Source organism: Charadrius vociferus, unplaced genomic scaffold (genome assembly GCF_000708025.1).
Source record: "Charadrius vociferus isolate BGI_N301 unplaced genomic scaffold, ASM70802v2 scaffold192, whole genome shotgun sequence".
Taxonomy (NCBI): domain Eukaryota; kingdom Metazoa; phylum Chordata; class Aves; order Charadriiformes; family Charadriidae; genus Charadrius; species Charadrius vociferus.
The window spans coordinates 1,207,986-1,234,922 of NW_009647437.1; the positions used below are offsets into that span (position 1 = coordinate 1,207,986).

General features: G+C 36.1%; 1 protein-coding gene across 1 annotated transcript in view; it reads left to right on the forward strand.

The window, feature by feature from the left end:
* Positions 1-2,324: 2,324 nt before the first annotated feature.
* Positions 2,325-26,937, forward strand: part of PLEKHH2 (pleckstrin homology domain containing, family H (with MyTH4 domain) member 2) — a 50,393-nt gene continuing 25,780 nt past the window's right edge. The window contains exons 1-9 of the mRNA XM_009880635.1: positions 2,325-2,447; positions 16,987-17,049; positions 18,083-18,232; positions 18,684-18,767; positions 20,179-20,260; positions 22,025-22,207; positions 23,979-24,967; positions 25,970-26,045; positions 26,536-26,630. Of these exons, the coding sequence (XP_009878937.1) occupies positions 2,325-2,447; positions 16,987-17,049; positions 18,083-18,232; positions 18,684-18,767; positions 20,179-20,260; positions 22,025-22,207; positions 23,979-24,967; positions 25,970-26,045; positions 26,536-26,630 (1,845 nt within the window). The remainder of the gene's footprint in view (positions 2,448-16,986; positions 17,050-18,082; positions 18,233-18,683; positions 18,768-20,178; positions 20,261-22,024; positions 22,208-23,978; positions 24,968-25,969; positions 26,046-26,535; positions 26,631-26,937) is intronic.

Below are 26,937 nucleotides of genomic sequence, written 5' to 3' on the forward strand. Positions count from 1 at the left end.
TTTCACTACCACAAACACTGAAATATCCTACTCTTAGCCAGATGTTGGCTGAGTTCATCTCTGTCTTGTGTAGCTGTAATTAGTCAAAAAGGAAAAACATTATAAAAAATCCTAAATAGGCAGTCTAATAGGAAATCGTCATTCCTCATTACTTAGGAGAGCAGAATCCAGGCTGTCTGTCCAAATCAATCTGCAGCTGAAACTTCTGCTTCCTCTGTAAAGTAGGAGAAGCTGCTGCTTGGAAGTGCCACCTTCTCCCCTTGAACTTGGGGACTCTGCGCAAGGAGAGAGGAGCGAGGAATAGGGGCAGGACAACGGTGAGCAACCCGGTTCCCTGACAGTCCCGGGAGTTTTCTGCCATTCTCAAAAGAAGGGGGGAAATGGTAAAAGACACTGGTGACCCAGAAGGCTTGCAGCTGAAATGATTGTGTGCTTTAAGTTCAGAAGTTGGGTGTTGTAGGATCGGCTCAGGAAACTATTTTAATAACCTCCTTAAATCCCAGCGATTCCAGTGGGATTCCTGAATGGAGGATTCCTGAACAGGGATGGTTGTAACCTCAGGCTTAACAGCTTGAATCATAGCCTGCAGGAGCGAAAGGAAGAGAGAGTCAAGAATGGAGCAGTTACCTTCAGACAAGTGATTGTGGTGAACCTCTTCTTTCTTCTAACTTAAGATACGGAATGAAAGGAACAAAAAATTAGGGTATGTGAAAGGAAAAAAGTTTTGAGACAGTGAGAGTTTTTCACCTGCTTAGCTGTGGTGAACTTGAGAGTAAGCAGACATCGAAAATTTAGAAGAGAACTAGAAAATATCAATGTATCAAACAAAAGTTAAGGACTTTTTGGAATCCTACTCGTGACTGATCTCTCTTGCAATGCTTTGCCTTTTCCTTTTTTCTTCCTGTTGTCAGGATCAGTGGAAAAGATAAATCCATAGGTCCTTCCCCTCTAGCTGATGAGAGCTTGGGGAAGGAGGGGAACTGGGGCTGCCCTCTCCAATGGTGGGAGGATGGGGAGTGCCTGAACCAGGCTTCGGAAGGACTGGAGTAGTCATGGGGGAGGGGGTTGTGTTTCAAAAGACATGCTAACTGGGTCAGGAGTTTCAGTATAGAGATCTATATTATGCCTAATTTTCCTGTGCCAGCCTCTTCCCTCACTCTGAAAACGGTTGCTCCTTGCCTTTCCGTGTCAGTGTCTCATTGTCCATGACAAAGGTGGCGAACACGCAGCATAACCTTATGACTGGTGATTTTTTTGTTTGTTGTGATCTTCCAGCTGTCTTCCACTGAATGGTGTTTTTATGGCTGTTTGTTATTTCGGAGATAAATTGAATACTTAGGGGGAATTCAAGCTTTATTTTCAAAGCCAAACCTATGTGATCAGAGTCCTGCAAAGGCCAGGGCCTTTGCTTGCAAGGGAACTTCTTGGACTGAATGGTTACATTCAGCCATCCACTTACGCTCTATTAAGCTGTCTACAAATAGTTGGAATACAACAGAGCCCAGTCCTTCTGCTTACACACAGATGATTTTCTTGGCTTCTTAGACTCAAACCATGATGAGCCAGCTCTCATCCTGAATAATTTTTCCAGCAGTGCTTGTCCAAAAGGGCACTGAGCTTAATTTCCAGAAGGTATGAGCAGTTAACTGTAGATAAAAGCACAGATTTGAACCCGAAACATGCATGAATCAGGATGTCCTGAGAGCTGCAACAGCTACTGTAAAGGGATTGTTTTTCATGTGGGGGACTCCTTAGGGACGGTTTGCTCACCTGCCTTTACTAAACTCCCCCTTCCATCTCATTAAAGATATTCAATTTTAAAGGCAATTTGATTAAGCATAAGAATTTTAAAACACTTTTTAAAGAGTCATCTGCCAAACATTAAACTTGCATAAAACCAAATGTGCGATAACTCACAGGTAGTTACACCTGTATAAGACATTTTCTTAGCGAAAGCTCAGTTCTCTACAAGCATCTTCTATGTAAGAAAGGATATATACAGTAACTGAAGATTAAAATGCGTCTTGTGTCTCTGCTTATCAAGGAAAACATATTGCAGTCCCAAAATAATTGAAGAAATTAAATTAAGATAAACCTAAATATTATCAACACAGATTTCAGAAATCTCCCCGATATGATAAGGGCATTTGTAGACTAATGTACTTTTACTAAGTTTTATGAAGCTGTACGTGTACAAAATTTGGGGGCGTTCTTGAGATTTATATAAAATAAGCTAGTACGTATGTTAAAAAAAAGAAGTCAGACATTAAATAAAGACTCAATTTGACGTGAGGATTTTTTCCCTTCCTTTTTCCAGCATAAATATGGCTGAACTTTCAGAGCCAGAAGGTACTGTAAACTGGAAGGAAAGATGTTTAACTCTGGAGTCACAGTTAATGAAGTTTCGTCTCCAGGCAAGCAAGATCAGAGAATTGTTAGCAGAAAAGGTAGGTCTCATGGTATGAATTTTAATGTTGTATACATGATTTTATTTGATAATGGGGGCTGATCACATGTAATGGTTTGAGATTACAACTACTGGGATTTTTTCAGGAGAAAAAAAAAAGTGGTTTAAAACGAAATATATGGATAACAGGTATGTTTTAATGCTGTGAAAGAATTTCACGCATGAGAGTTGCCAGCAAGAAATGTTCATTTTCAAATAAGAGCACACTGGCAACTCTTCTGCAGAGAAAAACATGTATCCAGTAATCACTTCTGCAACATTGAAGTTAACATTTAACACATTTTTCTACGTATTTAATATCTGATTTAAGAGAAATTGGGGAGATAATCCAGAAGTATTATTTTCCCCAGTATTCCTTACCAAATCGTACAATTTACCAGACTTGTTTTTCCTGTAATAAGACATTTCCAACTATGGCTCATCATATTTGAAATATAAAAACCTCACCATTGTATTTATGTGGGAACATTTAATGAATAAGGCAATTAAAAGAGTACAAGGGACAAAATATTCTAAAGAATCTTTGGGACTCTGTTGTCATTAACACTGACTTCAGTGAATTCCTAGTTAAAAAGTTATTTTGTCAAAACTACCCTATTCTTCCTAGAGCTAAATTTTCCATCAATTTTTCCTCCCCAAAAGAAAAAGAAAAGTCAGAACCTTTTATAGTATGTTAAAGTACAATAGTTTTATTTTATACATTTATGTTATTGCTTCTCTTTTATGAACTTATCTAGTCTCCCTTTGAGGCCATAAATACATTTAGCATCCACATTTAGCTGCCTTTGAATCATTCCTATTTTACTATATTTAGGTGGGGCCAAGAACTAAATAGTATTCAAGGAAGAAAACCATGTATTTTCGTATTTATGAAGAACTGTGGATGATGTACAGAGTTATGTGCTCCGTTTAGCATTTTGTTTTCTTTAACAGCTAAATTAACCATCAAGGATGTTTTCGTGGAGGTATCTATCTTAATTCCAAGATCTTGCTCAAAGTTCTTTAGATTTCTATGTTATGCATCATTTTTTACTTTATTGACTGGTCACTAAATTTTGTAAGGACCTTCTTGTAAGTCTTTCTAGTCAGAAAGCTTCTATTATGCTGAATAACACAATACAATCAAAACACTTGGTCGCTTCACTGCCAGATGCTCATTACCAAATGTCTATGATTACGCTGAACAGCATACGCCCTGAACAAATCTCTGCACATCTGCTCTGATAGCCGCTGGTCACTGTGGGAAGTAACCAGTCACCTACTGTTTTTATTGTTGAGCCAGTTTTTTAATTCATGGAGGGACATTCCCTCTTATCCTGTGGCTGTTTGTTTCCTTTAAACACTTTCCAAAATGCAAATAATTATATAAACCAGATCTCCCCTATTTGCAGCCTTGGTGATCCCCTCAAAGAACTTCAATAGTTTGTGAGCCACTGCTGCTCTTTATAAAGGCCACTTTGACTCTCCCCTCATCTATTATACTTATCCACGTGCCCCGTAATTCTGCTCGTATAGTTCCCACTAATTTGCCTACTACAGACATCAGACTTACAGATCAATAGTTGGTTCAACTATATCATCCATTTCTTGACTGAATATCATTTGGCAATTTGTTACTATTCATTTTATCTATTCATGCCTTTATCTCTTCTATGGAGGTACAAAACCTCAATTTGAGATGGAAAAAAATGGAATAAAGACATTTAATATTTTCTGAATTAGACTTTTTTCAATAAGCAGGTCTTTTTTATCAAAGTGAAGATGAAAATTTGCAGCAATGTAAAATCATTGTATAATAATACTAAGTTCCACTGGAATTGTATTTTTACAGTTAGTAATCTAAATATCTCTGCTTTGGCATGACTAAAAATATTGCTGTTAGAAAGCAGTGTAGTTGAAAACTCTTTTTTTTTACCCAATCCTGCAATTTTTCTGTATAGCAAACTCTAATTGAACGGGTATTGCAGAATATTGTGTATCAAAAGCATGACCAGTTGTACAAATGCCATCCTTTGACATTTCATTTAAAAATTTTAAAAAAAGGAAAATTACTCGTGTCCTTCATTTTAGTTAGCAAGGCCCACAGATGAGTTAATAAATCATTTGCATCAGTCTTGGAGGAGAACATTCATCTGAGAGTACAATACTGGCTGCTGTAACACTCAGCAGATGATTGAATGCTTACAGAGTCGGGGCTTTAGATGTCACGTATCTCTTCTGTCTCGTTACCCCAGTTGGATCACTACTGGTTGGGAGTAAAGTCAAGTGGCCAAACACTGGACATGACTTTTCTAGGGACTTTCCAGCAGTGATAACTACCATGTTTTATGCAGCTGCTGCTGATTACAGTCTTGGCAACCAAAAAGTTCAGATTCATGAACAGCACTTCACAAAGCTATCTGAGTTTTAAAAAAAAGATTTTAGAAGTTTGAATGCTTTCTATTTGACTTTTCACTTTGTTCCTTTACAGTTTGTATTTACAGGCTCTTAACTGTGAGAAATGTCCTCTTAAATGAATAGACACGTGGGCATGATCATATAATTTCAGAAGTCAGCATATAAAAAAAAATCAGAATAAGAGGGATAAGACCACAAATCTTCAGTCCTGTGCCTGAAATAAAGCATTCGAAGGAAAATTACTTATTCTCTGTCGTCTGTGAGAAACATGACTCCAAAATAGACGCAAAAAAATCTTCAGAACTTGTAATGTTACTGCCATCTTGCTTTAGTTTGCCGTAGCTTTCTCAGAAACTTTAGAAAAAGAAAAGTGTTTGCAGGAGGTAAAAAAGGGAGAAATATTTTCTGTTGAAGACCACAGGTCCAACAAGTATTCAGTTGGGATAATTTGATGTATTACTCTCCAGAGCAAAGCATTAGCAGACTTCATGAAAAATGATCCTTCTCCTCACTTTGTCACTTTGACTTTTTTATATGAATCTTTCATTCACCAACTGGAATTCACTTGGGACATGCATCAAAGACTGGTCAGAACGCAACAAGATTAGATCATATTCATCTCCAGATTTATCACTCCTGCACAATTCAAAACCAATAATTTTCAAACAAGGCACTAAAGTCTTAGCTGTATTTATTTGTACGTCGGTTTCATTTGTAACAATCCAGTAGTTATTTTTCTCATATTTTTATTTTTAAAATTCCAAATTAAACAAACAATTCTTAGTATTTGTAAAGGGAAAGATACACTTCTGCTAGTTTGAGATTAACTGCATGGAATTATTACTCAAAAATACGTTTGGCAAAGAGCAAAGTGAATAATGAAGACCTGCTAGGCCAATACTTGATGGGCATCCTGATACTAATGACAAGAGGAGAATACAGCTGATGTCAGTCTTTGTAGGTACTTTCTAGATTTGTTACTTGTTACAGAAAGAAACAAATCTGCAAAGCAAACAAATACTTCTCACTCTTTCTTTGATTGGCGCAGGCATTTATTTGTGGGTTTGTTTACAATCATCGCTATGCTATGAAATGTATACTAAAACATTGAACAATAGCACCAGACGGCATTCTACTTCAAATAGCAACAGAAATCACAATACTGTGACGTGACAGACATAAAACCCTCGTGGGTATTAAACTATGTAATTGTTGTAGAAAACGGAGAGTGAGTGATATTGTGACAAAACAGGTGGTTTCTACAGGAAGGTGAGAGAAATGAATTGGTGGCAATTCTCCAGTCGCCCTCCTCTGCATGCATTTGAGAGGTATCTCTTCAAGGCAGTGAATCAGGAAAAGGAGTTTACATCCTCTTACACTGTGTGTATGACTTATCAGAAACTGCCATTGGATTTTTCCCCTTATATTTGTTCTACTACAGTCTAAAACCAGATTTTGGTAAGGGTTTGCTTGAATTTGTCCTTTCTTAATATTTGTGTCTGTGACCTGTGCGTTTCTGTAAATATATTCGTGCAGCGGATTAATTGAGATACTTTCCTTATACACTGGAAATCAAATACCTTTGCAAAGTTGTTTTATTTAATAGTGCCCTTGCAAATAAATGAACGATCAACATGGGAAGTGTTCAGTATATTCTGCTAATAGATGTGTTCTAATTTAAAAAAGCAAACTACTTACTGGGTTTTGTAAGTCCAGCAAATACTTATCCTTGAACCTCAGTGGTTGAGGAGTTGGAGAAATTTGCATTATAGGTGCATTTCATCAGTATGGCTACCAGAACTTTAATTTTGTAGTCAACTTGGGGAGAAGAAGAGAGAGGAGCAAAGGAATATACAATGTTTTCAGAAAAATAATCCATTCACTGTTGTTTATTTGTTTGGGGGTTTTATTTGTTTTCATTTTGCCAAGAGTCTATATTTATAAATCTAACATGCAAAGAAAGAGACCTTGTTGGAGTTTCAAGCAGAAGCTGCTGCTGTAAGTGGGTGAGGTCTTTACAGGAATTTAAGGAATGAGGTAGAAAGTAGCCCTAGTATGCCAAATTTAGGATGGCTGTGGAACTGATTTTTAAGTATTTTTTATAATGCAGCTTGAGTGTTATGCATATGAAGAGTTTACTAAAAAATCCTTCATTGAATAAACGATTACAGTATTCTACTGCAAGTTTAGCTCCTAGGTAGCATTCCATGTCACAGGAAAAGTTGGTGACCCTCATTCTTTCCATAGTAAGTACATTTTTCACCTAAAATATGCATGCAACATCAGGTATAAAGTTAATGTCTTTCCTATCACTAAAAAATCATTTTAGTAGAAAAACTACATAGCTGTGTTAAATTTCCTCTTGGGCTGCCTCCACTGAATTTCTTTTTCATCAGACCCCATAAGGATTGAATATGGCTTTAGCCCAAATGTTGCATTATGCGCTGTCCAGTAATACTCAGCATTCACATGTATGTCTCCAGGTTTGTTTCCTTCAGTGCTGAGGGTCATTATTTTATACTTTGAATGATTTTCAACAAATATAAATGATTAAGAGAGAGGATTCTTTTCACATATGCATTGATTTGTTTGCTTTTAACCTTCCATTTGGATATTCTCTGTATATACATGCTCAGCTGGCAACCAAGTGTGTACATGACAAATGCAATAATATTTATACTTTCTGGACAGATTCCGAAAATTGAATGATAACTGATTTTTAGGCCAAATACTATTTCCAATATATTCCAAAGCATAACACATTCCCGATTTTGTCTTACAAACCAACAACTAAATCCGTGTCACACTGTATTTTTATTCATTTTGCAGGCATAGTTATGGTATGTCATTTGACATTTCAAAATGAAGCTGATTCAGTGTGTTTTGTTATCTGTGGCATGACAATTTTGAGATTAATGTTTTCAGAGGAAAAGTACGTAACACATTTGACTTCTGCAGCGATTGCCAATATGAAAACTAAAAAAGCACAATAGGTATTTCCATTTGCATTCAAAGGTTTATGAAGGTTAAAGTAAAAAGCAGCAAAATACCATAGTACCAAACTTATTAAAATGAAGGTTATTTTTCAGTATTTCAGTTGCTCTTAAAAAACTTCTTGTCATGGAAAATAATTCAGATGCAATTAGGAAGATACAAATAGGAGAAAGTGAGGAGAGTTAAAGAGAATAAAAGTTAAAAATTTATGTGGTTAGAGTCTTAGGTTTGTTTATGCCTTTTTAATACCTATACTGTTTCCCCTCTAACTCTATTTTTATCCCTTGTCTAAAAGTTTGTGCCGTGCCTTTTTATAACAGTGGGTTGGGGGGTTTTTGATGTTTTACTGTTTTTGTACGTCTTGAACCTGCATTCTTTCTAGGGAGGGTGAAGATGGGGGGAAGAAAAAAAAGGAAAAAAGAGAACTCAGGAAGCAATAAGTTAGCTGTTCTTGTAGAGGCCAGACTGGGTAATGGCATGAAAGAGCACAGCCCTTGCTGTGAGGCCAGAGAACGAGTATGTTCCCTCTGGTGGTACGGAAACGAGAGCATCCGTACTATTCCAGCCCACCTGAGATGGGTAAGTTGCTGGAAGTTGTGGAAGCTGTGATAGTGGTCAGCTAATATTTGTTTACCGTTTCACTTGTAGGAGCTACGAGATGTTTCTTCTCTGTTTTTTCATGGAGAGAACTCTTTTTGCACTTAGAAATTATGCATTTAATTTTCATTCCCTCAGAGAGCATTTTCAGGCTTTAAATATCTGTTGTCATGTCTTCAAACTACATTATGCTGCCTTATATATATTTCTGGAATCTCTTGCTCCTTTACGATCTGTGTTTCCTAGGTGTCCTATACCCTTTAATTTCATGAATAAATTTGGTTTCAGACAAGTTTTCAATTTTTTAAACTTTGGCAGTCGGTGGTACCTTTGATTCTTAAGCCATCACCTCTCAGGCAGCGGCATGGAAAAAAGGCCTCCGATTACAGATGTTCATGTTGTGGCTCTTATCAGAACTCACAATTAAGTGAGACAGAAGTAGCAGAATTTCCACAATTGCGGTACAATGATGAAAACAAAACAAAGCAGGCAGCTGCTTTTTAATACAGATGAACAACCACTTGTTGATATATTTCTCTTTTCATTTTAAGCACTTCTTAAGACTTCTTTTTCCTTGCCTGCCAAAGTGCTTTGGTACATTCTTCCGTCTTGCTAAACAGTATCTTCACTTCTTTCAAGATTTTGAATGTTATAATAATGTCTGTTTGTGCCAGAGTGGTGGTCTACATAATTTGTACTTGATTGTGTCTCTGCAGTTTAACTGCAACTCACAAGATGTGAGGTGGAAAAGAAGACAGCCAGAAAGAGTGAAAGTTCCCAGTTACCAGGCTTAGGAAAGTCCTATGACTGATGTTGGGAAAAGCACAATTATTCAGCCAACATTACGTGCTGCTCATTTGACCTTCACTACGCTGCCTCCCCAAATCCCACTGCTGAATTTAACTTTTTAAGTCTGTATATTTACTGGCAGCTGTCCTAGACTACCAATTCTGGGAGAGTTGCCTCCCTGGGCTTTTCTGTTCCATATTTTTCATTTATATAGTTTCCAGAAGAAATCATTAATTTTACTACAATGGAGTCAGCTGAAATGTGAAAGATCGCTTTTTCGTATGTACTTATCACACATTTAACAAGCACTAAGAAAACCTTTTGAACTAAATAATTGTTCTTAAAATCATGTTTAAATATTGAAAAGAACTTGAAAGAAGTAAAATGTAACTCAGTGGTAAAACCAGTCTCACGTCATGCAGACTGATAAAAATTTGAAGCCTGATCATTTTGGAAACTGAGCGGATGAGACTGATAATTTTTGTAGGTTTCATTTTGTTCCAAGGAAAGGCTTTTGTGCTAAACATAGTTCATGCAAATGAGCTGAAGAGCTGAAAAGGAGAGTTAAGAGAGACTTGCAATTAAGAAGTGCTTTTTGCCTAACTAGGAGAGCAGTGGCAGAAGTTGCTGTAGTTCGAAATGGACAGGATTGTTATTCTGCACATCAAGACTGTAGAACTATTAGCCATCTTCAGAAGAAGCAGGAGGAGTGTATATATGTGTATGTGTGTGTGTGTGTATACATACATACACATACATATAAAGTTGGCATCAAAGACCCAAATTGCTTTTACACGCCATATTTCTGACCACGATTGAGGCAGAGAAAAGACATAGTCCCTGTGGTGAACAGCCTGAACAGAGAAAGACATAAAATGAAGAGGAGGGGTTGGTTAGATGGCACATTTGCAGAGGAATATTGGACACTGCTTTGTTCACAAGAAGAATTGTAGCCTTTTACCTTTTAATTGGTATTAAAAATGGAGAAGACAGGAGAAGGTAAAAATGGGAGTGCACTGAAAAGTGGCAGCTTATGGGCTGCCAGGTTGTGAGCACTAAGCTGATGTGGGATTTGAAGGAAACATAGAGCTGTGGTTTCTGGGATTTAAGCCACATAACTAATTCTTTCATCTAAAGATATTTTTTTTCATGTAGGATATAATAACAAACAGTAAAATTCTATACACTATGAACCGGTAAAATAGTGAAGAAGATTCACTGTGCTTGATCTGTGGATAGCCTAAGGAACATTTGAGCCCCATTAAGACTTAGCCTGTAGCTTTAGCCCTTTTGGGAAAATCTATGACAAAAAGAAGATTGGGTTCAGAAAGCAGTTCTTCATTTTGATGACTAAATCCACACTGTTGAGAAATATTTTTATAGATTTCATCTTGTTCTAGGGAAAAACTTTGGTGCCAAAGTACTCAATTCCATTTTTTACTGAAGGCATATTTAATTTTATAAATATAGGTAGGTCTGAAGTATTACTTCCTAGATTTATGAGACAAGATGGATTTCTATTAATTAGTTAAAATGCAAAGCTGGTCTATAAAAGATAAGTCTTTTTAATTAATTTGTTGCCTTTGGGATATATAAAATCATCCAGTAAAGAGCAAAGTATATCTTACCCAAAGCATGTGCTAATTCCTTCTTTACAAATTATCTTCTTGTTTATTTTTCCTGGGAAATATTAATATCTTGATTTTACATCTCTATTCTTTAGGTGTTTTGTCTATATGGATTAATTGGTCAGGTCATATTTAAAGTTTGTTGTAGTTTATAATTTAGCACTGCCCTTATGGAACATACATAATACGTAGAAGAGAAATCAGTGTCAAGATGGAAGGAATAATGTTTGAAAATATGGATGGAACATAGTCAGCTTTTTAATAAATGAGTTACAGAAATATGAGGACCATTACTGTGTTTTCCTAAGCTAAACCACCAGATGAGAGACCTTTTTGTGAATAGTAAGTCATGCTTCTAAAGCAGTTTTACCATTTCTTTTGACTAACAAATGTATGCAAGGCTTTATACATGTATAGATTGGGCGTAGCATATTTTAAAACAAGAAAACTGGTAGTCGTCAAAGCAAACTTTGACTTGCTTTTAAGCAGTACTGGCTCTTTTCTTAAGGATATGCAGAGATTTGTTGAAATATTTGGGTTTAAACATAGGAATATAGAACCAAAAGGGGAAATCTTGGTCACATGCAGTGCTGTGGAATATCTGGCAGGCATATTTTTCAAACCATTTATAAACTTATCAAGCACCACATAAAAAGTCAGATCTTTTGCCTTTATAGCTTCTATTAGAAGGCAGTTCCAAAATCTTTTTTAGTCAACACGGAAAATTACGATCTTCTAATTTCCAGCCTATGTTTATTTATCGCCTGTTTATATCTGCTTGCACCTTTGAAGGACAGTTTTAGGTATGCTTATCCCTCACTTGCTTCTCCTATTTGTTTATTTATAGAAGCAACCATATACCCATGTTTCTTCGGGTTTGGTAAGTCGTATGTGGTGTGAGGACTGATAGTTCACTAAATCTAAAAATGGACAGATTTACTGCTTTTCTTTTTATGTGGAACATTATTTTTCAACCACAGACGGTTTGGGCCTTTTTTCAGATGAAAAAATTTTTGAAAAATTTAAATGCCAGGAAAAAAGCAGACTCTAAAGATACCATTCTTAAGTCACTGAAAGTTCTGCACTTAATCAATAGACAAACTGTATTTCTCCTTTGGAAACATTAGGTTTTAACTCATTTTTTGTTTTTGAAAACTCTGACCTATTCTCAGCATGCTCTGAAAGGCTTACAGAGAAGTGATGCTTTTGTTGTCGTTCATTAATGGTCATATTTTTTCCTGTATTTATTTCAAAAATATTTCCAAAAAGTCTATGTGATACAACTGTGTTGTTTATAATATTAAAAATGAGGAGACAGTGTATTATGCACTGATTGTAATGTAAATTTTAAATGTGAATGGGACAAGTTATGTTGAAAATTGTCTCGGATAAAAAATTAGGGGTTTGTTCCTACAAAGAACATACATTTTCAGATCTCAAAAAGGAAAGAATTCCAGCAATTTTTATTTTTAAAATAAAAGACTTCCTTTAAAATTATTAAATAACTAATTCAAGTATCAGGAAAATTATCAATTTAGTGCTGTAATTTCTTTCTAACACACATTACAGGATCAATGATCTATATATATATGTACATAAATGAAAGTATATGTACACATATATGCATACAAAGGAGTATTTTTGAAATTTATGAGTGATGACTTTTGAGTTTATACCCTTTGGTAATTTCATGCAATACATGTTTTAATAAAACGAAAATTTCTTTACTTGAACAAAAATATATGTTGAACATTTCTGAATACAGTCAAGAAACTTTCAGGTGACTTTTGAAATAGAATCGCTGTATGATTTGCTTTTGTACTGTAAAAAATTCCCAGTGGCTGTGTGTTGTGTTTCAATGTACAGTCCTCCAAGGCAGTACACCTTTTTGTTTTTATTGCTGCCATGTTTCTTCAAAGCATTCAGTATTTGTTCACATGTGGCATTTCTCTGTTCATTGTTTGAACAAAAATAGCTCAATTTGATGAGTGTCAGATGTAGAGTGGTTATTTCCTTACTAAGTTTAAAAACAAATCTGTTTCTAACAATAGGTACTGTTTTCCATAATTCAGACAATTGATGTGTGCACTAACACATTTTCTGAAAATTGTAAGAAGATTTTTACACTTAAAAAGAGAAATAGAAAGTGCAGGTTAAAGTAGCAGTCTGTTCTTGTGTACCTGTGTTGATATCGTTCTTTAGTCAGCATATGTGTATTTTTTGTTCATGGTCCTAAAACATTTATTTTTGATATTTAAGATTGTAAACCAAAACCAGTATAGATTATGATAGGACACCTTTGAGTTGAATTTTGGGAAGAGCCTGCACCAATCATAGATGTGCATGACAAGAATATTCCTTACTAGAAGTTTGTTGAACTGGGACATTATTTTAAGTTATCTTATTCAGGACATGGTAGAAAATTAAGCTTAAATATACTTCACATGCCAAATGTTATCAATGACATGCTAGCCCTCCATGTTTCTCCTGGGAAGTCAACTTTATGTCTGTTGATACTTTACAGACTGTAGTTCATTCAAGAAATATCTAGCCTAACATACCATTTAATTCTAGTGATACTGGTGATTTGTGTAGATGTATATAGAAAGAAGCTGGTGGGACAGAAGTCCAGGATATGGCTACAGTTATCTGCCACTTCCATCATGAGGTTAAGTTTAGGTTCGTGGTTTTTGTTTTACCTTCGTGGTTTTTTGGTTGGTTTTTTTTTAATTTATTTTTTTTATTTGAGGATCTGAAGCTATCTATCCATGGTCTGAAATTGTCTTCGTGGTCACTGGCTAAATTGAATTTACCACTGCATTTTATTCTTGTCAAGTTCAAAGCATTACTTTTGATTTAAACAATTAGCTGTTAGTCCAATCACATATTTTCACCTTCTCTCTCTCTCTCAGTAATGCTGTGATCATTGTTATGAAACTTGTAACTAACTTAAGAAGAAGATTTAAGGTTAGGTTTTCTTTGTGAAGAGAAATCCTTCCCTTGGAACTAGTTCCAATCTTTTGCCCAGCAGGTTTGATAACCTTCAGAGTATCCTAAAGAATCAGTTGTTCTCTTCACAGGCCTATACAGTAGCAAAGCAGAGTATAGCTGTAAATCTCATTTTTCAGGCAAAACCATTTTGTGGATTGGTTAGAGATTATTTATGCAAATGGGGAAAAATGACGTATTTTTAAAGTTTCATTGTAGCTACAACAGACACTGCAAAACAAACCTATATAAACTCTACATAAAGGGAAAATCAGGATTTAGTAATCGTTTTGTGACATCAAATTATTGAAATGCTGGCCAGTTTAACTGTAAAAGAAGTGCTTATGTTTGGTACCTATGGTATTCCATTCTTGCTAAATAATACAGATTGGGTTTTTTTGACAGGAGTTTCCTAAAATAAACTGAAGACCCTTTAGAAATTTTCCAAATAAAATCTCACATGTAGTTGTTGCCAGGAAGCTGACTGACGTGCCCATATTGCGAGATCACGCAAAGCTGCTTAGCATACCTTCTTGAAATAGCTGACTCTTAAAGAAGCAAAAAAACCCCTTGTTCTTCCATTTTTAATCTCTGAATGCTATTTTTCTTGGTAATTATTCTCTCAGCTCCTTTGGCACCTAGCTTTACATTCATCTTACCAGCAACTTTATTCAAATCATATTCTTTGTCCCAGTAGTCTACATGAACATTCAGCCTGGAGAAGAGAAGGCTCCGGGGAGATCTTATTGCGGCCTTCCAGTACCTAAAGGGGGCCTACAGGAGAGCTGGGGAAGGACTTTTTACTACGGCATGTAGTGACAGGACGAGGGAAAGTGGCTTTAAACTGGAAGAAGGCAGTTTTAGATTAAATATTAGGAAGAAGTTTTTTACTTTGAGGGTGGTAAGGCACTGGAACAGGTTGCCCAGAGAGGTTGTTGAGGCCCCATCCCTGGAAGTGTTCAAGGCCAGGCTGGACGTGGCCTTGGGCAACCTGGTCTAGTGGGAGGTGTCCCTGCCCATGGCAGGGAGGTTGGAACTTGATGATCTTTAAGGTCCTTTCCAACCTAAACCATTCTATGATTCTATGATTATGCTCCTGGTCCTGTGCAACAGTATATATTCCTAGGAAGAGGTGCATTGTGCAGTGTCAGTGCAGAAACATGGAAGGAACTTTGGTCTTTAATGGACTGCGTTATCCAGAACTCAAATTGTTGTGTAGAAGCGCACCACTACTGCTTAATGCTTGTACAGTGGTTTAGTGATTATTAGATACTGCTAGAGAGACTAGTTGTTTTCAAGTTTAGACCGAGTCGGAGCTAGTTGAACTGCAGTGGCAGCTGCGTGGTCCTGGAAAGCAACATTTTCAGGTTTTATTTCCATTTATTAAATCTGCCAGGTTTATGATACAACCTTACAGCTGAAATGAATTTTACTTAGGGGACATAAATAAATTGCCAGTTACTGCCATGGCAATCACGTGCATTTGCAAATCGTTTGACTGTGAAAATTGATGAACAACTTGCTACTCATTAACAATGAATTTCACATTATAAATATCTGAAGGAGTTTTCTGTCATAATATTGTAGAGTATGAACAATGTTCATTATTGATATAATAGCTGCACTTCTACTTGGTTTAGCATAGTGCTTTTACTACCATGGAATGTTAGCTGACCATATATTCAGAAATAACCTTGATTTCTGAATCCTCAACTCACTAAAAAAGAAATGTCTTAAAAACAATATTAAAGTGAGCCTTGTAAACCAAACTTCTGTTTGAACATAAAACCAAAAAGACAGATGGAAAATAACCTTAGAATTCAAAATGCTAAAAATTAAACTCAAAATCTCAACATGGAGTCATACAAATATGAAATTAAATACATGTGGTCAGAGAGGAACAAAGACAAAACAACTCAGTGGGGACCCGTCCATAACCATGTGTACTCTGAAATGTTTGTTGCTCTTGTATCAATGGTGTGTTGTGGTATTATGATGTAGACTTCAGGTTTTTGTATTGTTTGAGAAAGTACTAGGTGGTCAATCACAGCTGGTTTTTATGTTAGTGAAAACTCATTTTATCTGTTTTCTGTTTTTCATTGATAGGAAATGCTGACTCTGTTTCCTTGTCTGGATGAGGTGCTAAAAGTACACCAAACTGTTTCATGTAATTGACAACATAATAGGGAAGACAAAAAAAGAGTCAGAGAGTGAAAAAGAAACTGAAAGATGCCAGAAATCAAGTAAAAACAGGACAGAAAGAAACCGATTATTTTAAAACCAAGCTGTTAACTGGAAAAGAAATGAATGGTTTTCATTTCATAGAATCATAGAATGGTTTAGGTTGGAAGGGACCTTGAAGATCATCTAGTTCCAACCCCCAGGAACCCACAGGGGTTTTCCAATGCCTGGGGCAAAGGTTGAGCCTATGATTTATTAGACATCATTATAAAGTAATGGATCAGAGTCTCTCACCGCTCAAAAGTGACCTGCACTCCTCCATGTTGTGCTGGTCTCTGTCTTCATCCATTTCTACTGTGGCTTTTCACATATTTTTTCTGTGGAGCATGTGACTCCACCGTGTCTTTTCTGCCGCATACCTCCTTCTTTCACACAGAGGGTGGAGGAGTCTGGGACATGCCTCATAGCACAATTCCTCCCAAAACCTAAATTTGTTGACTTTAGAAGAATTAGCAGCCACATTTTATAATGTGCCAAGTACCCTTTGCTCTTGGCAGTTTTGGAAGGACATGAAGGAGCTTAGCACTTTCTAAGAGGATGAGCCTGCATGAGGGAAGTTTCAGGGCTATTGTCAATGGAATTTCTACTCTTGGTAGCACAGAAAAACACAGTATGTCATATAGCAGTCACAAAATTACACTATGAACAAAAATTCTATTTTTTTTTTCTGTAGAAGAATCTTAACAATGTTTTAATATGGTCATAATGATGAATTATCTTCCCAGTCTGACACACTGTTTGTTCTTCTATTTATTTTTATGCTCCTGCCCATAACCTGTCTTTTCCTTTTTCAAAAACAGACCATGAAAATATGTTTCACTGTGGTATTTCTGGTGACAAGCAGAGGGCATGGCCATTTTACCATATGTTTTTATGTATCTACAGATGCAGCAGCTTGAGAAACAAGTTATAGATGCTGATCGTCAAGCAGAGAGAGCATTTCAGCAGGTATATGTATAAATTGAAAAATATCTCCACTAGCTATGTGCATGTTTCTGTAATGAAGGGAAATTCAGAAAATTGCTATTATTCTAAAGTATTGCTCAAAAGAGAGAAGACAGTTATTTTTACATCTATTGATTTGTCTTACCAGAGATGTTCTAATAACTCTCTGCTCACTTGTGTTCAATAAAGTCAAACGAACAGCATGAATCAAAAATAGATACATGTAATGAGCTGCTTCATTGATGCATCATGAGTCTTTGATATTGATGCAGATGGAAACAAAAGGGAGAGGAAACTGACCTATTTTAGAAAATCTGTAAGAAAATAAAATGAGGCTATCCAATACAGTCGCTAAATAGGATTATTCTCTGCTGTTTGTTCTTTTTGTAGAAGTTGCATCATCTAAAGAATGAGATTCTGGCTAAATATTTAACCAAAGTTGCCTTTTGATTCCAAATGGCAGATACAGCTACTGCAGACATTTTATGAACATATCTCTGTTATGCCCTAAAAATCTTTTGTATCTCACTGTGAGACAGACAGAATCTGAAATTGTAAGAATAAAAATGTTCATGTACTAATTTGGAGTTAGAAAATGTTCCTGACTACAGACAAAGTACTTTTTAGCCATTTTTTAGAATGCTTCTGGTAATTTGTTGGGTTTTTTGACATTTTGCAATTGTTTATTTATTAAAACATTGTTTATTAAGCCTAACAACAGCTCCCAATACTTAAACTGCATTATTCTCATATTGGTGTGTCTAACAGCTTGTGTGTTACAAACCTAGAAGCCTCTCACTGATACTAACAAAATCCATTTAAGGTCTATCGTTGTTTTGCCAGTCCTATTGGTATTCGATGCACTGGAAGACATAACAAAGTGGGAATTTCTTCTCAAATAGGCTTCAGAACTTTGCAGGGTTATCTTGAACCTTAAGCGTAGGGGCAATTTTCATAGTCCATTTTGTGATTAAATTACTACCTTTAACTTGGAGTATTCTGTTTCTTAAAGTCTTATGTTTGACCTTCCAAATAGGTGCAGGTCATGGAAGAAAAATTAAAAGCAGCTAATGTTCAAACAAGTGAATCAGAAACCCGGTTGTATAAGAGATGTCAAGATCTGGAGATCCTGATACAAGATAAAAATGACATAATACAAAAATTGGAGCAACAACTTGAAGAACAGGTTAGAAGTAATGGTGTTAGAAAAGATAAGCATCAATTCTATTCTTAATTATACTAAAGGGAGATAAAAATTAAGATCAATAGAAAACAGAAAAGTGTAGCATTATTTCTGTTGTTTGATTAAAGAGGTTCCCATTAGAAGTGTATCATTTGAGTAAGGTTTATTCACTTGCAAATTATGCTCTTGGCTTCTTTTGAAAGAACATCTAACTTTTAAGAGGGAAAAGATGTTCTTCCTTTTCACTGTCTCCTCTGAAGAGCTTTCATTTTTCCTAGAGGAAAGAGGAACAGCAGCCTCTCTGAAGTGCCTATTCATCATTTTTTTTAAAATCACCGTGTATCGCCCAGGAGACTGAATTACTTCAAGGAATCTTAGGATTTGTGTCTGAAGATACTACTCAGGCAGACTATAATACTCAGTGAAAAATATGCTTATGTCAATTTTTTTCCAGAAGCAAATAAGACTGCAAGAAGCAAAAATCATAGAAGAAAAAGCAGCTAAAATAAAAGAATGGGTGACAGTCAAGCTCCATGAGGTATAACTCTTGCTACAATACTTACACAGAAAATACAGTGGTGTGACTGGATATCCCTTAGGCTTTTTGGCTGTTAAAGGGCTTTGTGCCGTAGTAAAACAACAGCTCAGAGAGCAGAGGATCCATGTCACTTAAATTTCAATGTCTAATTTGGTCAGCTAGTATATCTGTGTTCTCTTTATGGAGAAAGGGCCCAGAACTGCTCTCTGGAAGGTCTACTTATCTCTACTAATTGAGAGAGATTAGCTGGCAAACTGAGCTTGCTCAAGCGGATGCCTAAAGCGTGAATAATCCCCAGAAAGCCGACCAAGTCTGCTGGGGCTTGGCAGAAAAAAGGACTTGATCATTTTTTATTTTCTGATGCCCACAGCACTCTTAGTCATGAATAGTTTCAGGGGCACTGGCTCTATTCTGAAAAGAGACCAGTTGTCTCCCTTGTTTCTCTGCTGTGGTGAGATAACCATGTCTTTGCCCTGCCTAGGGCTGCCAGTTTTGGTGTGCAGATGTGCTTCCTCCTCCTTGTGTGTACAGAATTTGAAGTTGCCCATAAAAGTTAAAATCCTACTCTGTTGTGGTTAACTGGCAATTATAGTCACTCCGATTGAAAAACAATTAAATTATTATTTTTAAAGTAGGAAGCTAGAAGTATCATTTACTACTAGTCTGCGAGGGGAGTTTTGAAGTCATTTAATAAAAATGCAATTAAGTTTAGCTAAAATTATCTTGAAAAAAAATGGACAGAATCAAATATGACTCAACCTATTTACTTAGTTTGAAACATGGAGAATCTCAGGCTAGTTTCACAGAGGTGGCTGGGTGTCACCCAATGGGAAGTGGAATTGCTGGCTCCCCTCTATGTGATATGGGATACACAGATTCAGATATCCTCTTTGTCTAATTCGTAGCAGGAGTTTGAACCAACATCTTTTACCTCCTGGTAATGGGCTACAGCAATGGGTTGTCGGGTTTTTTCTTCCTGTAGAAGGTCTTCTGCTCTGTATAAAGTTTTTCAGTAGGGGGGATGGTAGGAAGCATTAGCATCATCATTCCTTCTAATTCCTCTGCTTGCTCTTGGGTTTGCCAAGTGGCACAAAAGTTTGTAATCCAAGCCCTCTGCTTTAATTAAAAATGCCAATGCAGTTTTCTTCTTTCTTAACTATTAAGGAAGTCCTGGGTTTGCTTGGTTGGGGCATGATTTTAACAGAAGTTGAGCAAACAATCATTGCAGGGAATTACATTGTTCAGAATAAACAAATGCCTAGCCTGGCATTAAGAGAAGTAGCAGGGAGGAGCTTACCAATCGAACTAGCTTTATCCTTAGATAGGCAGAAATTAAAGAGAAAATCTAAATGATGTAATGACTTTAAAAATTGTTTCACCAATGGATGAGATTACATTTATATTCTTTTAGTTAGAGGTGGAAAATCAGAACCTTCGCTTGATCAACCAAAAGCAAACCAAAGAGATGAAAACAGTACAATCTAAACTGCAAGGTAAATGTACAAATCTTTTTAAAGCTTCTCTCTATATAGCATACTTCTTTCTATTCCGTATTAATCTGTTCATCCACATAATTGAAATAGTCTGTGAAATCACAAAGATTTCAGTTAGTGTGAATTGACATCACAGTGACTGTACATGAAGGTGTTAGGCAAGCAATAATTTAATTTGTATTAAAAAGACACACAGACAAACCACAACTGGTTTTTGTTGGGTGAACAGGTATCTCTGTTATTTAAGAAGTTCTGCAGGTAGTAAGATATGACTGGATTTATGTCAGATCTTTGCTTTTGCTTCTTTACAGCATAAGTGATCCTAGCACTGTTAAGGAATAGATGAATGTCAGTCTGCATCTGCTTTTTCCAGCAAATGCTAAACTGGGAGCCAAAATTCTGATCAGATTTTTTTTAATTACTACATTGACTAGAGTGATCCAAAACCTTAATTCAGCCACAGCATCACCAGATTCCTCTCCAAGTGGATATAGTTAATTTAAAAATCGTAAAATGTAAATATGGGAAAGAGGAATATCCCCTCCAAAGAGCATTATTTCACATTAATCAAAGTTGAATTATATTTTCCACTTCATTGCCTGTTCACCAACTTTCTTAAATCTCTCTGAAGGTTCCCACAGTCCTCTTCATACTTGGTTGACCTGACAACTTACTATCACCTGAAAATCTTGTTAGTTTGCTACCTAGCCCTCATTTCTTGATAATGTATCTCATGTATGTGTGTACATACACAGACATTTAGAAATGTGTGTATATGTATGTGTATATACACAGGTATTATGCATAATATATCAAAATATAAATATTTACAAAATACGTACACAATATGAAGCTTTTAATCTAAGATGCACCTCTTTGTTAATGAGGAAACTGGATTGTTTTGTTTCTTTGTTAGTTTTTGATCAGTAGCAATTCTATATACTTCAGCACTTCACAGCTTTAGTCATCCTCTTCTGAGAGATCTATTCAAATGCTTTTTGAGACACTAAGAATTTGTCAGCTGGTTTTCAACACACATTTACTGATACACTCAAAAATATTAAGAAATGTATTACCATTTGCAGTGTCCATGCTAGTAACAGGATATAAATTATGATCATATGGTACTATTTTAAACAGTTTACAGCTATGGATAAGGGCATTTTGTTCCTGGATGTGCCAGGACAATCTGTCCCTAAGGACAGATTTCATACTCTCAAGGGAGTTAATCATTTCGTGTTTTCACCTTCTTTTAATTCCTCCATATATACCTTCTAAAGCTGGTGACTTATTCTTTTGCTGTATCACCTATTAAAGATTCTTTTAATATTTTTATCTGAAGGGAAGGCCATCACGTATTTTAATACCATTGTTCTACAGTCTTTCTCATATTATATATCCTAGCCCAATCCATAGGTTTAATTTCAGTCACAGCAGAATAAGATCAGGTATTTCCACTAGGTTTTCATTCTGTATTGAGTGCACTTTTTTTATCTCATTGCTGTGAAATTGTTAAAAGATATTTTCTTTTTCTTTCTATATTAAAAAAATCAATCTTTAAGAACTAGAAATGTAGCTGTGGGTTTCTTCTGATATGGGGAGGTATCAGGTAGATTTTTATTCCCATAATGAATTTTTTATTATCTTTTTGCTAAATTTTAGTTATCTTAAAAAACCCCCAACTTTACACTGCAGAGTAAAGAGACCAGTAGCATAGCTTGCTGTATCCCATTAATGCCAGATTTCTGAATTACTATTCTTCAGAAGTTACGGGCAAGAAATCTGTTACTTCAACACAAAAACCTGGAGAGTGTCAACGCCTAAGCAGTTTGACTTTTGGATGCTTTTCAAATAGAGCAAGAAGTCCTCAACAATCTCCTAAGTTTGAAGAAATGAGCAAGTCTTCATCTAAAGAGTCAGACTACACTGAAGGCAAAAGCATGCTAGGTATTTAGTCACCAATACTGACATTTTATTCTGACACAGGTGGAAAAGTAAAATCGACAACTACGTCAGTGAATCCAAACCAGCTGTTTTCAAAGTACAGTACATAGCAGTACTCTCTCCCTCTTTAATGCTAGTCTCTATTATTAGGAAGAAATCCTGAGAAGTACAGCTGAGAACTAGAGTCTCCATAATACCACTAATACATTGTTTGGCAGCATGCAGTGGCTGATGGGTGCTTTGGCTACAAAGGAAAGAATTTGTTGTGGCCCAGGTTTGCTCCACAGTAGCGTAAGGAGTTTAAGGCTGCCAGTCCCCCAGGGAGGGCTGTTAGGTCTTTATGCCTGTGTAGACTCTCACGTAAGTCCAGTTTCTGTGGATTTTATCTATGCTATCACTGGTGTCCCAGCGTTAGTTTTATGCCCTAACTCAACAAGAGCAACTCTGTAATCTTTCCTTAGTATGATCAAGGTCAGAAAAAACAGAAGGGAGTCTCAGGCATCTTTTTGCACCCTTGTTTCCTGTCCGAAGAAGGAGAAAGCTCCCTCATCAGTTCATACAATTTCCCCAACAGGCCCTGAAGTCTGGTAATGCCAGCAAATTGGTGTGCTGTTACGCTGTTATAAGCATAAACAAGTCCATTGCAGTTTGCTACTCCCTGAAGCAATGAAAAGCTCAGGAAGGAGACGGTTGCTCTGGTCCTTCGTTTGAGTCCCACAGTACTATTTATGACATTTTCTTCCCAGTTAATCATGGTACCCAAAATTACAAGTTGAGGTCTGTAGAAAACCAGAAATTGAAATAGATCCTAGTAATATTTTGTATATTTATATTGTACCAAGTTCATTTTAAAGGTGGGTATGTATTATTATTTCCATTTTTATAGATGAGGGAATTGAAGTAAGAATCTTTTTTTCAAGGGAAAGGATAAGAAATAGAACCTTAGGCTTGCTTAGATGAAAACAGATGAACTTTTGTGACTTCATTAGTTTAATGTGGACTAAATTAAAATCTTTGGCTTATCCAATCCACTTTAACTTCATACAGCTATTTAACATTAACTTTCCCAAGTGTCTGTGTCCCTAGTTCTTGCATCTGTTTTAACTCAGGGGGAGCACATAGGCCTCACTGACACACTGCAAGCTATAGCTCTCTCTTGCAAAAACAGGTAAAAATGAACATCAGAAGCAAAGCTATTTTTAATACAGCATCTTCCCCGAAGCTTTTTTCACGAGCCTGTCTTGTAGATCTTAAGCATTCACCACTGGGAATACAATAATAGCTTGCAGAAGAAATTTCTATGTATAAACACCGTAGTAATGCTCAGAATACTTGATTTGTTAATGTAAATCTTTTCTGACAAGATTTATTAAACTTTAATTTTCCTTTGATTTAATAAAGCAGCTAAATTTATATGCCTTCTTAAATCTTCGATTTTTTGGGGGTTTTTTTTTGTTTGTTTTCATACATATATGATTTGGTTTAAAATATGGCTCCATTATGCTTATCTTTACATTTATTGCCATTTTTACTTTGGCTAGAACTTTGAGTAATGTCTGTTACAGTTTTTTTGAAATATCATTATAACTTCAGTTGCATTCAAAAATTTATAATATTTGTCTTAAGGTTTATTATTTACAATATTAAAAAACGTAAATGTGCTTACGCATTTGCAATTATTACCTACTTACTGTTTGCAGACATGATGACAAAATCCTTTAGCAATCAAGTTTGCTAAAGTAATTTTCTCATGCTCATTACATTTTTCCTCTAGAGAAGGATATCCTGGAAACTACCTTTGCTGGTCCTGTACACGAGACCAATAAAGGTCAGAAGTCATTGCAACAAAGTTCCTCTGGATCAGAGCAGAACAAAAATGTGAGAACAAGCTATTCATCCAAAGATATAGACAGTGACATGTCAAAGAACTCCTGCACTACCGGGAGTGACTGGAGCTCAGATGAGGATGGTGGAGACAATAAAGGACTGAAATCCAGGTGCGCATCAACTCTTTCAAGCCACACATCTGAAGAGAATGCAAGGTACAGTAGAGTGGGAAGCGAAATGTATTTGACAGCATCTGATGACAGTAGTTCTCTATTTGAAGATGAGAGTTTTGGTGTTCAGAGGACTCAGCACAAGAAGTTATACTGCTGGCAGCAAGGGTCCCAAAGAAAAGGCCAAAACAATCCAGGTGGAAAGTGCAACTCTGACTTCACAAGTAAAAAGAAAGACCAAGATAGTTCTTCAGATGAACTGAACAAGAAATTTCAATCTCAGAGGCTAGATTATTCATCCTCATCCAGTGAGGCAAATACTCCAAGTCCAATTTTAACCCCTGCTCTGACACCCAAACACCCAATTCTGGCAACTTCTCGAGGTTCTCAATGCACAACGCCATCAGATTCTCCCTCAAATTTGCCACCTCCAAAGTTACGAACTCCTAATGTGTTTAGTATAAATTCAGCATTAGCAAAGAAACATCTAAGACAGCCCCAGCTGAGTTCTGACAGAATGTTTGGTAGAAATAGAAATGCCATAAGCATGATACGTCCGTGGAGACCTCAGGAAACAGACATTGACCTGGTGGATGGAGAAGATACTGATATTTTAGAGAAAATGGAGATTGGCTGTGATGAAGGAGTGTTTACCTATGACTGCACTGAAGCACAAAACGCTGAAGCCCAGGAACCTTGTGATATGACAAAAAAGGGTGCTAGCAACAAACCTCCAACCCCTCCATTACATCGATTTCCTTCCTGGGTAAGTGTAATTATAGATATTTTTCCTGCTGGTGAAACTAACTCATTTTCATGCCTCTCTGCTATGATTTTTCTTGCCTCTGCCTTTCTTATTCTCTGTTTGATGACAAGATGGGGCGTTACCTTAATTGGAACTAAGACGACAAACTCAGAAGCAAATTTGGTTTGAAGCACAGTATTTCGCTGTTGAAAAACATGTTCACTATTTCTGTAGATAAAGCAAATTTTTTTTATGACACATCTAAGTTACGTATGTCCTTTTGAGTGTATCAAAGGAGGTAATGCTTGTGACTGCACTTATTTATCTTAATACCAACAGAGCCTGGTGTCAATGCCTTTCCTATAACCATTTTACCACTCACAATCTAGACAAATTGACAGAAGACAACTACAGATTACAGAAGTTATTGATCACATTTCCAAGTAAAATTTTAAAGGCATCAATCAGGGAATTAAAATAGATATTAATATGTCTGACACAAAATCCAAAATTAACTCCGTCAAGACTCACTGATTCTGCAGTTCCATAGTCAGAGATTTATTAATGATTCAGAGATGAATAATGCATTAATGTAACAGCTTCTCTATGTATATATTTTAGTGCATATTTTTTCATAATACATTTTCTTATTGTGGCCTTCTAACACAAAATGGTTGGAAAGTTGCCTCCTAATGGCATTTCTCTGTTCTTAACATACAATCTTCCATTAGAAAGTATTCTTGCTGTAGTTTGTTTGGTCCCTGATAATAGTATTTTTAAAAATAAGTTACCTACAGGGCAAGCACTGTGTGAAAAAAAGGTGAAACAGACTATGGATATGATGGGTATGGCATATAAAACAAGGATGCATTTTTCAGTTGCTACTGATGACACCATTTTATCAACCATTTTATCACATTGTTGCACTAATACAAAGACTAGGAGGCTATGGGGAGGTTAAACAGAAGAAAAGTAATTGTTGTGGTTTAATTATTTACAATCAAATCTATTCTGCTTGTATAGGAAAGCAGAATTTATGCTGTAGCCAAATCTGGTTTAAGGATGTCTGAAGCTTTCACCATGGAATCTCTTAACAAAAGTAAGTGGTTGAGCTCTTCATTATCTGATCAACAAAAATTCTCTTATTATAGTGATTTGTAAGCAAGGACCAAATGTCCCATGTTCCTCTAAGATATTTTTACAAAGATTCAGTTATCTCCTATTTAATACCTAGAAGGTCATTGGTTATCTTTCCATTGTCTTCTATTACCTTGCCTCTTGCCTTTGTGCTGAATTTGTACTTTGTTCGCTCCAGTTTTCTTTGCAATTCATTTTGAAGATTCTATACCAGGTACCAAGGTAAAAGATTATACTTCCAATTTAAAAAGGGGTTAGTGGTCATCACTACCATTTATTTATACTCCTTAAAACCACTGTAAATTTCAAAAAGATATAAATCTCATATCTAAAACAGTTCAGGAGTTAGTTTGCTTTTTATAGCAGTTATACAATGCAAAAAATCACATTCGATTTTGGTTAATTGAGGGGTAAATTAGGAAGGTCATTTATAAAATATGTTGCTTTTTTAGGTGCTGTTTCACTAACTTCATACTCCATATCCGGATTATATACATCTCTGATATATAAGAACATGACCACTCCTGTCTACACCACTTTGAAAGGGGTAACTGTATTACTGTTTAAAGGAAATTTTTCAATACCGTTAGGCTTCACATCTAGGAACTTGCTGTTTCACATTTGCAGCTACCATGCCAAATATGTCATAAGATGATGTTTAGAGATCACAGAACCCCCGAAGTAATGGAAATGTCAAATAGCTGAAAAAAAAATATTACTGCTTATAAAATGTTACTAGCCCAGGTCAGTTCTTCTCAGATTCTTTGCTGATTTTTTCCAAAGGCTTGTTAATTATTAAACAGAGCCACATGGCGTTCAATGGCATAATTAAAAGTGTGTGTATGTGTAGCAAT